The sequence below is a fragment of the Mustela erminea genome, chromosome X, assembly GCF_009829155.1.
Source record: "Mustela erminea isolate mMusErm1 chromosome X, mMusErm1.Pri, whole genome shotgun sequence".
NCBI classification, from domain to species: Eukaryota; Metazoa; Chordata; class Mammalia; order Carnivora; family Mustelidae; genus Mustela; species Mustela erminea.
In genome coordinates, this window is record NC_045635.1 from 64,591,278 (window position 1) to 64,603,581 (window position 12,304).

Consider the following 12,304-nt stretch of genomic DNA (forward strand, 5'->3'; position numbering starts at 1 on the left):
GCTTATTCCAAAAAATTTGTTTCAGAAAAAAATTAGGAGAGAACATTCAGGACCTTGGGGTAGGGAAAGAGTTCTTAGACCTGAAGCCAAAAAGCATGATTCATAAAAAAGAAAAAAAAAAAAGATAACCTCACCAAAATAAATTTTTTTTCCTCTAGGAAAGACCATGTTAAGAGGAGGAAAAGACAAGCTACAGAGTGGGAGGAAATATTTCCAAGCCATGTATCTGACAAAGGATTAATAGTTATACTTTTAAAAACCATCAAAACTCGGGTTGCCTGGGTGGCTCAGTCAGTTAAGTATCTGACTCTTGATTTCAGCTCAGGTCATGATCTCAGAGTCATTGGGATCAAGCCCCATGTTGGGCTCCGTGCTTAGCAGGGAGTCGGCTTGAGATTCTCTTCCTCTTCCTTTGTCCCTGTTCACATGCATGCGCTTGCTCTAATAAATAAGTAAATAGAATCTTAAAAAATATTGAACTTGCTTTTCCCAGGAAGGGAACAGTAACATGGATTGTAAAAATGCATGATTTGCCTTTAAAGCATGGCTGAATTCAGCCTATACTGAAAAAAATTTCCTGAGTATACCTATGAACAACAGAGAAAGAATGCAAAATATTAGTTTTGTAGCACATTCAAAATAATTCTAGTAAGAGCCATAAAACGAGTATGTCACAAATGGAAAACCAAACACAGACTCTAAGCCCACAGAGAAATATACACACTCTCAAAAGATTAGTAAAACAAATAATTAACAAGATTTGTGGAACAATGATATGGAGGAAACAGATCACTCTAAACAACGGTTTTACAACAGTGGCAATAGTGACATCTTGACCCAGATAATTCTTTATTGTCTAGAGTTGTCCTGCACATTGTAGGATGTTGAACAGCATCCCTCATCTTCACCCACCAGATGCCAGTAGTACCCCGACCTTCAACTACAACAACCAAAAATGTTTCAGACATTGCCAGATAACCAACCCCAAGGAGCAAAATTCCCCTCCTCCCTCACTGAGAACCATTGCTGGAAACTGAAAAGAATTTTCACAGTATAATATAAGTTTTTATCATCTTATTATATAGTCAATTTTTAATTCATTACTGATCAAAACACAATATAAAAGATAAATGTGGCGATAAAGTAAACCAAAACTTCCCAGAGCAAGCCCTCAGCATAATGGGTACTAAACTTTCTAGACCCAAGTTTCTACCAGTGTGGCTGGTATAAAGGAGCTTGTTAGATGTTAAGACTTCCAGATTTCATCCTCTAGTAAATCTGATTCAGTAAGTCCACTGTAGGTTCCAAGAGTATGAAATTTTAACAGGTAACCCAAGTGACTCTTTATAGACACTGAAGTTTCAGAACTACTGTTATACATTCTCATTCTTAAGGGCAGGAACTACATGTTTTATAAATACCTATGCATAACATAGGGAATTTAAATAAACATTAAGCTATTCAAATGATGAACAACAGGAAAAAAATACAAAATTCCTAATAATTAAACACTACCTGATCTCTCTGGAATGACTGAAGAATATGATATATTTTAGATAACTCAAATGTAACATCTTAATGATTGAGATACTTTTAAAAAAATTCCAGTAGAGTTAATATACGGTGTTATATTAGTTTTAGGTATACAACATAGTGATTAAACAATTCTATATATTACTCAGTGGTCATCAGAATAAGTGTACTCTTAATCCCCTTCACCTATTTCACCCATCCCCCATCTACCTCCTCTTTGGTAACCACCTGTTCATTCTCTATAGTTAAGAGTGTTTTTTAAAGAGGCAACCCACGGAATGGGAGAAGATATTTGCAAATGACAGTACAGACAAAACGCTAATATCCAGGATCTATAAAGAACTTCTCAAACTCAACACACACAAAACAGATAATCATGTCAAAAAATGGGCAGAAGACATGAATAGACACTTCTCCAATGAAGACATACAAATGGCTATCAGACACATGAAAAAATGTTCATTACCACTAGCCATCAGGGAGATTCAAATCAAAACCACATTAAGATACCACCTTACACCAGTTAGAATGGCCAAAATTAACAAGACAGTAAACAACGTGTGTTGGAGAGGATGTAGAGAAAGGGGAACCCTCTTACACTGCTGGTGGGAATGCAAGTTGGTACAGCCACTTTGGAAAACAGTGTGGAGATTCCTTAAGAAATTAAAAATAGAGCTTCCCTATGACCCTGCAATTGCACTCCTGGGTATTTACCCCAAAGATACAGATGTAGTGAAAAGAAGGGCCATCTGTACCCCAATGTTCATAGTAGCAATGGCCATGGTTGCTAAATGTGGAAAGAACCAAGATGCCCTTCAACGGACGAATGGATAAGGAAGATGTGGTCCATATACACTATGGAGTATTATGCCTCCATCAGAAAGAATGAATACCCAACTTTTGTATCAACATGGACGGGACTGGAAGAGATTATGCTGAGTGAAATAAGTCAAGCAGAGAGAGTCAATTATCATATGGTTTCACTTATTTGTGGAGCATAACAAATAACATGGAGGACATGGGGAGATGGAGAGGAGAAGGGAGTTGGGGGAAATTGGAGAGGGAGATGAACCATGAGAGACTGTGAACTCTGAAAAAAAATCTGAGGGTTTTTGAAGGGGTGGGGGGTGGGAAGTTGGGTGAGCCTGGTGGTGTGTATTATGAAGGGCATGTATTGCATGGAGCACTGGGTGTGGTGCATAAACGATGAATTCTGATACACTGAAAAGAAACTTTAAAAATAAAAAATTATTAAAAAAAGAGTCTGGTTTTTGGTTTGTCTTTTTTCCTTTGTTTTGCTTATTAAATTCCACATATGAATGAAATCATATGGTATTTGCCTTTCTCTGACTGACTTACTTCACATAGCATTATACTTTCTAGTTCCATCCACATTGTTGCAAATGGCAAGATTTCATTCTTTTTTTGGTTGAATAATATTCTACAGTACATATGTACATATACATCTTCTTTATTCACTCATCTATCAATGGACACTTGGGATGCTTCCATAATTTGGCTATTGTAAATAATGCTGTGATAAACACAGGGATGCACATATCCTTTTGAATTAGTGTTTTTGTACTCTTTGTGTAAATACCCAGTAGTGTGATTACTGGATCATATGGTAATTCTGTTTTCAATTTTTAGAGGAACCACCATATTGCCACAGTGGCTGCACAAGTTTGCATTTCCATCAACAGTACACAAGGGTTCCTTTTTTTCCCCACATCCTCACTAACACTTGTTCGTGTTTTTCATTTTAGCCATTTTGACAGGTGTGAGATGACATCTCATTGTAGTTTCACTGTGCATTTCCCAGATGATCAGTGATACTGAGCATCTTTCCGTGGAGGGATGTATATTCATGTCTTCTGTCCATTTTTAATTGGATTATTTGTGTTTTTCTGGTGTTGAATTATAGAAATTCTTTATAAATTCTGGATACTAATCCTTTATTGGATATGTCATTTGCAAATATCTTCTCCCACTCCGTACGCTGCCTTTAGTTTGCTGATTGTTTCCTTCGCTGTGCAGAAGCTTTTTATCTTAATGAATCCCGAACAGTTAATTTTTGCTTTTGTTTATCTTGCCTCAGATGTATCTAGAAAAATGTTGCCCAATGTCAGACATATTTTCTAGACATATCTAAGGAAAAAAAGCTAATGTCAGAGACTTTACTGCCTGTGCTCTTCTAGGATTTAACACTTTGCTGGTCATACATTTAGGTCCTTACTCTATTTTTAGTTTATTTTTGTATACAATGTAAGAACATGGTCCAGTTCTTCCAACACCATTTGTTGAAGAGACTGTCTTTTTCCCATTGCACATTCTTGCATCCTTTGTCAAAGATTAACTGACCATATAATTATGGGTTTGTTTCTGGGGTTCCTATACTGTTCCATTGACCAATGTGTCTATTTCTGTGCCAGTGCCATACTGTTTTGATTATTATAGCTTTGTTATACCACTCAAAGTCCGGAATTGTGATACCACTAGCTTTATTTTTCTTTTTCAAGATTGTGTTTTCCATTTGGGGTCTTTTGTGGCTCCATACAAATTTTAGGATTGTTTATTCTAGTTCTGTGTTAAATGCTGTTATTATTCTGATGGGGATTACATTAGATCTATAGCTTTCTTTGGGTAGCATGGACATTTTAACATTTGTTCTTTTAATGCATGAGCATGGAATATCTTTCCATCTGTTTGTGTCATCTCCAATTTCATTCATCAGTGTTTTATAGTTTTTACAGTACAAGTCCTACCTAGCCACTTCCTTCACTAGTCCTCTGTCTTCTCTATGTATTTGTTTAAAGATGTTATTTATTTATTTGACAGACAGAGATCACAAGTAGGCAGAGAGGCAGGCAGAAAGAGAGGGGGAAGCAGGCTCCCCGCTGAACAGTGAGCCCGATGCGAGGCTTGATCCTAGGACCCAGAGATCATGACCTGAGCCGAAGGCAGAGGCTTAACTCACTGAGCCACCCAGGTGCCCCTAGTATATGGTTTTATAAAGGAATTTCTCATTTATTCCATTTGAGTTGAAAGCTTTCTTAATTGGAGTAAACCTCTAGTACTGAAAAACCATCTTCCTTAGGATACCTTTCATTCTTTGTCATGAACCCATTGTTTGAGTACTGAAAGCTATGGCTCAGAAATAAAAATTTTGTTTTTCTACAGCATCTTCACTAAGTCACACTCTGCACTCCCCAGATATCCCTTTATCTTCCAATGACATAACCTTCAAAAGAAAAGGATTAAAATGTTGCCCATATCCTTTATGACCTTCTATTATTTAATACTTTAAAGTTAAGAACCACAAAGGACTATAGTACAGAAGAGTAAGAGGTTTATCAAACGAATTATTCAGCAACTAAAAATAGCAACTGATTTGGAAACAACTCAATGCAAATACTTTTCTACTAACAGCTTTACTAAACATTTAAGAAAATACATCCATCCAATTTTTAATCTGCATTAGATATATTTATCCAAAACAAAATATAGGCTTGCTATGAAAAAACATTAAATATATAAGGAAGGACTTTCATAATCAATTTCCTTCCTGGACTACATTATTTATTTTTGACTCAAACAAAACAAAGCATAACAAAACAAAACAGCAATATTATTCACAATTAAAATACTTGCCAGCAAAGTTAAGTAAGCTTGTACTCTCTGTTCTCTTGAAACATTTATATTAGTATGACCACAAAATAATCCTAACAGGAAGCCAATTAATATCTCTAATTCTATTAGCAATAATCAAGTATGATGAACATTTTAGGCCTATAAACGATTAAGAGGGCTAAGAAAAGGCAATGACACAATAGTTTGATTTCACTCTACCTTCCTGCACAATATATATCTAAATTAGCTCTAGTAAACTAGATTAAGTCTTAACAACTATAATTCTCCTACTGTCCCTGAATATTGCTCATGAAAAATAGCACATACATAATCACTTAAAGCTCAAATTTGACCCTGCCATTAAGATTTCTTCTGAATTTCAGAAGTAATAAAGCTAAACAGCATCAGTCTGAATTACTCTAAAAGGCACCTCCCTTCCCCCACCCCCAAACTTATTTGATTGTATCTGTGTTCCACACCATCAGGGTTTATTTATAAAAATTCTTGGTATTTTTAGCTTTCTTAATCATCCACTAGTTCTCAGACATTTGTAAAATAAGATTCCTGGTTAAGCAATACATTTCCAACTCCATCCTTAAATTAAGAGTGACACTGAGCAAATGTGGAAACATTATCTGGCAGATAACAAATGAAGGAGACAGCAAGCAGAGAAGAGGGAATTTTTAATCCCTAAATGTCATCTGTTCCATTCTCAGTGCACCTACTTTCTGGACAGGGCTAAACTATATTCTGTCCCCTCTCTTTGATGTTTTAGTTTTAGGGGGTACTTCAATTTGTTTTGCAACTTCTACTGGGCCTTTGATTCTTAGTAATAAGGCATTTTCTAAAGAATCACAGAGATTTTAGGGGCGCCTGGGTGCTCAGTCTTAAAGTGTCTGCCTTTGGCTCAGATCATGATCCAGAGTCCTGGGATGGAGCCCCACATCGGGCTCCCTGCTCAGCGGGAGGCCTGCTTCTCCCTCTTCCACTGTGTCTCTCTCTGTCAAATAAATAAATAAAATCTCAAAAAAAGAGAACCAGAGATTTTAAACATGTGACAATTTCATTTGTCAGATTTCAAAGCAATGTCAAAAAATGTAGAAGTTTTTCCAACAACAGCCTGCCTTGTCAAAATATGCAGTCAAAATTGCTGTTTTGTCAAAATTATTCTATTTTCTGAATATCCATAAAAAATCACAAAAAGATCAGCCAAAAAATATTTTACTACTGCAGAGGAACACAGTCTTATTTTCTAATATTCATCTAATGTCTTCTACATGCAAAGGATGGCATTATATATCTGTTATAGCCCACATTTAATTTTCACTTTACAGCCCTCATTTAATTTTCACAATACGCAAACAGGCATTTTTGCATTCTACTGATAAGGAAAATGAGACTCAGCAACTGGTTAAGGATCATTAGGGTCGCATTAACATATACGTTCTTTAAAATTTTACTGTTTTTTGGGCGCCTGGGTGGCTCAGTGGGTTGAGCCGCTGACTTCGGGTCAGGTCATGATCTCGGGGTCCTGGGATAGAGTCCCGCATCGGGCTCTCTGCTCGGTGGGGAGCCTGCTTCCCTCTCTCTCTCTCTGCCTGCCTCTCTGCCTACTTGTGATCTCTGTCAAATAAATAAATAAATAAAATATTTTTAAAAATTAAAAAAATAAAGTTTTACAGATTTAAAAAAAAATGATAAATGGGCAGAAATCTATCTTCCTAGCATTATTATAATCAGGTTTTGGTATGTTATGTGCATTCACTATTTTCTATATTTCATTTTATTTCTCTATTACAGATTCCCAGAAGTAGATCAAGATACATGGATCATTTTATCAAAGGCCATGTTTTTTCACGGTTATCGCGCTGCCTTCCTAAAATGACAACAGATGCAAGGACAAACAACTCCCCTTCTACCACAGACGGATATAATTCATCATAAAAAAATAAAACAAGTCATTGCAAAAGAAGTCTTTGTGACCTAGCAGAGAGCATTGGGTTTGGAGTCAGACCAGGGGTGGAATCTCAGCTCAGTCTCTAGAGCTGTCTTCTTTGGGCAAGTCCCCAATAACCTCTCTTCTTAATCTCTCTTCCCTCATCTTTCTAAATGGGTTAATACTTACTCTGCAGGGTTATTGTGAGGATTATAGATAATGCATATAAACCATTGTGCCTGGCATATAAAAGGGCACTGAATAAATACTAGAGAATAAGTCAATGTTCCTGTGAAAACACTACTATAGGTATAAATAATCAGGTAAGTAGGATGGCATTACATTTAACAATAGACAACCAGGAGGAACTTGAGTGATTTTTAACTGTATAAATTTAGGAAAAGTTTCTTTTTAATTTTTTTATTTGTCAGAGAGAGCACAAGCTAGTGGGAGAAGCAGTGGGAGAAGCAGGCGCCCTGCTGAGCAGGAAGCCTGATGTGGGACTCGATCCCAGGACCCCGGAATCACATGAGCTGAAGGCAGACACTTAACCAACTAAGCCACCCAAGCATCCCCAAAAGTATCTTTTTAAAAGGAATACTTAAGATTATAAACCCAGGCATCAACCTACTATTTAAAGCCACATCTACTATGGTGGATAGACCTGGGATTTTTTTTTTAAATGTTTTTTTAAAAATTGACCAAATGAAGTACTCTACAAAAGAACACCTATATGTTAAAATTGTATCTGAGTAATATACTTCTGTAAATATTTTAAAAAATTTTTTAAAAGGGGCGCCTGGATTAAGCCGCTGCCTTCGGCTCAGGTCATGATCTCAGGGTCCTGGGATTGAGTCCCGCATCAGGCTCTCTCTGCTCAGCAGGGAGCCTGCTTCCCTCTCTTTCTCTCTCTGCCTGCCTTTCTGTCTACTGTGATCTCTCTCTGTCAAATAAATAAATAAAATCTTTAAAAAATTTTTAAAAATTTTAAAAATTTTAAAATTTTTTTAAAGATTTTACTTATTTGAGGGAAGAGTGAAAAAGAGAGAGAGAGAGAGAGAAAGCGGGAGTGGCATAAGAAGAGTGGAGGGGAGAAGCAGACTCTCCTACTGAGCAGGGAGCCCCACATGGTGTTTGTCCTGGATTATGACCTGAGCCAAAGGCAGACACTCAACCAATGGGGCTATTTTTTAGAGAGAGAGAGAAAAATATATATATATGCGCAAGCAGGGTGGGAGAAGGGAGAGAGAGGCAGAGGGAAAGAGAGGATCCTAAAGCAGACTCCCCACTGAGCGGGAAGCTAGAAGCGGAAGTGGTATTTGATCCCAGGACCTTGACATCATGACCTGAGCCTAAACCAAGAGTTGGGACGCTTAACTGGCTGAGCAAACTAGGTGCCCCACAGCAGTCTTTTTCAAACAGCCTAAAATATTCTCAGTTACAGGGGAAAGGGATAAAAACTAATCCATGTTTACCATCCTATCAATTCTTTGTTTACCGATGATAAATTCCAATTTTAGGCTGTAAAACCTAAACAAACCGCAAGTGAAAGAACAGATTCCCGAACCTATATACACACATTTATTAATTTATTTAATTAATATCATGTTTATCAAGGCTCTTTTTGACACTGCTAGGTGCCAGAAAAAAATTAATTTAAAGGTATTTGTATTTTTAAAAAAGTATATTCATGATGCTCACAGTCTAATGGGGGAAGACTGATATATGAACAATGATAATATAATGCGCTGAATTCATCTCAGTTCACCTGGGGGGACCAGGAAAACCCTGGTTGAGGAAGAAGGTAATGTTTGAGCTAAGACTTACAGAGTAGGAATCCTCAGGGGCACCAGGGTGGCCCTGTCAGTTAAGCATCTGCCTTCATCTGAGGTCATGATCTCAGGGTCCTGGGACTGAGACCCTTGTCCAGCTCCTGCTCAACCGAGAGTCTGATTCTCCCTTCTCTCTTCCTCTGCCTCTCCCCCTCCTCGTGCTGGTGCAAGCATGCTCCTGTGTGCACATGCGTGCACTCTCTCTCAAATAAATAAGTAAATGAATTAACTAATTAATTAAATCTTTAAAATAAAAAGAGCACGAATCTTAGGTGAATGAGAGGGTGGGGTAAGAGAGAATGAAAATACTCCAGCAAAATACAGACACTTGCAAGAGAATACAGAAAGATCAAGGAAGGCAGGTCATTCAGTATGACTTGTATAGGGGAGCTTGGACTGAGATAAACCTGGAAGAAACAGACAAGGGTCAGGCTACATAAGCCCTTTCATACTTTGCCAAATAGGTGAAAAGGTTTTCAGATTTTAATGTTAGCATCTCTGGCAGTACTAGGAAGGATGGGTTCAAGAACAACTAGTTAGGCAGTATTGCAATAGATTTGTAAGAGCAATAAGGGTCTGAAATGTGGGCACCATGGGAAAGGATTTGGAATCTGATTCCTTTTTAAACTATTTTATTGAGATGAAATTTACATAACATAAAATATATCATGTTAACCATTTTAAAGCATGTAATTTATTGCTGATTCCTTTTTAAAATAATCTATCTCCTGCTAGGCCCTTTAGCTTCTACTTCAGTGAAAGATTAAATGAATAAATAAAATTAAACTGGACAAAACAGTAGGTTTTTTAAAAACCTTCACTTTTCTTATTTATAAAAAGAGTGGTTACTGTAGAAATTCAGATAATACCAGTACATGAAGTAAAAAGTAGAAGTGTTCCCCTAATGAACAATCCCAACTACCCAGAGAAAGCCACTCTTAAGACTACAGTGTATCTTTATAAAATTTAAAGTATTTAAATTTAAAGTATTGCTCCATATCTTGTTATACATGTAAAAACATCTTGGAATCCTCTGAAAAAAAGCCTGTTTGCTATACCCTTGAAAACTGTATGTTTTTGTTTTACTTTCTGCAACCTAATAAGTAATCCATTTTAATTTACTGGCTTATTTTTTCTTATCAAATAGTTCAAATATTCAGAAACAGAAAAGATAGGTTCCTTTAAATTCAGCTCATCTTGATAAGCTGAAATATCTAAATGATATTTTAAAAGTGTGTGTACAAGTGTCGTGTACTAGAAGCAGCACAAAATGTACAGGAACTAGCATAAGACTGACCTAGGGTTTTAGTTCTTGTTCTGCAACAAGTAACTGTGTAAGTTTAGGACTCGGTTTTCTTCATCCACAAAATCAGGGAGCATAAATAATACAAATAATTGTGAGTAATCCTAAAAGCTCTAACAGCATATGGCCCTTAGTCATAAATGTTTCAAAACACAATGTTAAAATTTCTTTGCTTGGATCGTTTAGTGGTAAGGAAAGAATACTCTATCTCCTCTACTTACCACAATCAGTAAATTCCACAAAGAGAGAATCTTAGTATTGTTCACTTATGCATACCAAGCTTCTACAACAGTGCTTGGCATGTTTGATATTAGTAAATGATTGAAAATGGTTTAAGAGCCTTCATCCCAGTAAACTGTTTTGAATCACTTATTTGGACAATATCATAAACCTGGCATAGTTCAGCTTTTCAGTTTAATTCTCACATTCCTGAAGCAAAAATGATACAAATATAGCTCTTATACATCTATAAGGGAGTTACCTACTGACAGCAAACAGATTCAAGAAATGCTACTCCCGGAACTCAGTCAAACTTGCCCTATCACCTGATGGGGCCCATACTCAAAGTAGTGTGAAAACTCTCCGCGTTGTACATGCACAGGCCTATAGAAGCCAGGTTGTCATCTACCCCACCCCTCTCAGGCTCTACCTCCATAGAAGACAAGGAGTTACAGTTTTCTTCTTTCGCGAACCTCAAAACTCTTAAAGTGAAACTGGAGCCACCAAAAGACAGAACGAATGGAGAAAGGGGATGGGAAGGAGTACAAACCCTCTCAAGCCCCATTATTTGGGAAAAGCCCCTGTTGCTGCAAAGAGTGTCCTCACCTCCTTCTTTCTTTGGGCAGAGGCTGAGGGAACCCCGTAACTGAGCAGCAGCGCCACCGCCATGTTTGCGGAGACACACCACAGCCACCAACGCGCTGCCATGTTCGCTCCTCTGTCTCTCTCTCTCTCTCCCTCAGAGCAACGAAAGTTTTCTCGGGCTGGGTCTGAGTGCAGGGCGTGAGAACAGGCAAACCAGCCCCCTGCTCCGCCTCATTGGTCCAGCTCAGCCCTGCTGGGCGACCCTTCACAGTACGTCACGACGCTCTACGCCTAGGCGCTCGCTAAAACACGGTTCACTTCTAATTGGTCTCCGTTAGCCAATAGAAAAAGGATAATCTGGTGGTTTTTCATTGGTCTTTTAAAGATGATTAACTGCCCCTTTCATGTACGGAAAGATGAGGCGTTTAAAGCGCCTGCCCAGGCGCATGCGCAGTTGTGAGGTCTTGTGGGTTTTTTGCTGGAGGAGGGGTTCCTTCCTTGAGTCTAAAATGGCTTCGGGTTGTTAAAACAGAATCTCTTTCCCATTCATTTAGAGGTCCTGAAATCCGCCTTGTTTGTGTAATATTATAGAAAATTCGGGCCTAGCCCTGTGATTGTTAGCTATCTTATTCCCTCATTCTGCTTCTAAAGTTTTTCAAATCAAGATGAAAACAGTAAAAGCAGGAAAGCAGAAATACACTTAATATCACTGAAGATTTTTATTTTTATTTATTTATTTTAAGATTTTATTTATCCATTTGACAGAGATCACAAGGAGGCAGAGAGGAAGGCAGAGAGAGAGGAAGGGAAGCAGGCTCCCCGCTGAGCAGAGAGCTCGATCCCAGGATCCTGGGACCATGACCCGAGCAGAAGGCAGAGGCTTTAACCCACTGAGCCACTCAGGCGCCCCAATCGCTGAAGATTTTTAAAAAGTAAATGAGCAAGAGCTTGTTGAATATCTTGTGTCCCAGGAACTGTGCCATATGCGGTGCACAGAGCAGACATCAAGTGATTTTTTAAAGTTGTTTTTTTTTATGACATTTTTAAAGTTAAACTTATTAATTTATTACTTTAAGACAAGGACTTAAATTTCAGGTTATAGACAGCAAATACTGACTTGTGATTTTGTTTGGGAGATGAACACGAAGCTAAGGTTGTAAGGAAGCATTTCTTTTTAGTTTTTCTATGATAGTCCCTTTTCATTAAACTTCAATTCCCCTATGTAAAAAAATTAAAATCCTACGTTGAACTTTCCTATGAGGTTCT

At 37.7% G+C, this 12,304-nt stretch overlaps 1 protein-coding gene across 2 annotated transcripts in view; it reads right to left on the reverse strand.

Annotated features, from left to right (window-relative positions):
- Positions 1-11,316, reverse strand: part of MAGT1 (magnesium transporter 1) — a 79,772-nt gene extending 68,456 nt beyond the window's left edge. Inside the window, exon 1 of one of the 2 annotated variants that reach the window (XM_032330517.1) lies at positions 11,060-11,316. In XM_032330517.1, coding sequence (XP_032186408.1) covers positions 11,060-11,161 — 102 coding nt within the window. In that variant the 5' untranslated portion in view covers positions 11,162-11,316. Of the gene's footprint in view, positions 1-11,003 lie in introns of both variants that reach the window. The other variant, XM_032330518.1, reaches the window with a different exon arrangement.
- Positions 11,317-12,304: the final 988 nt, after the last annotated feature.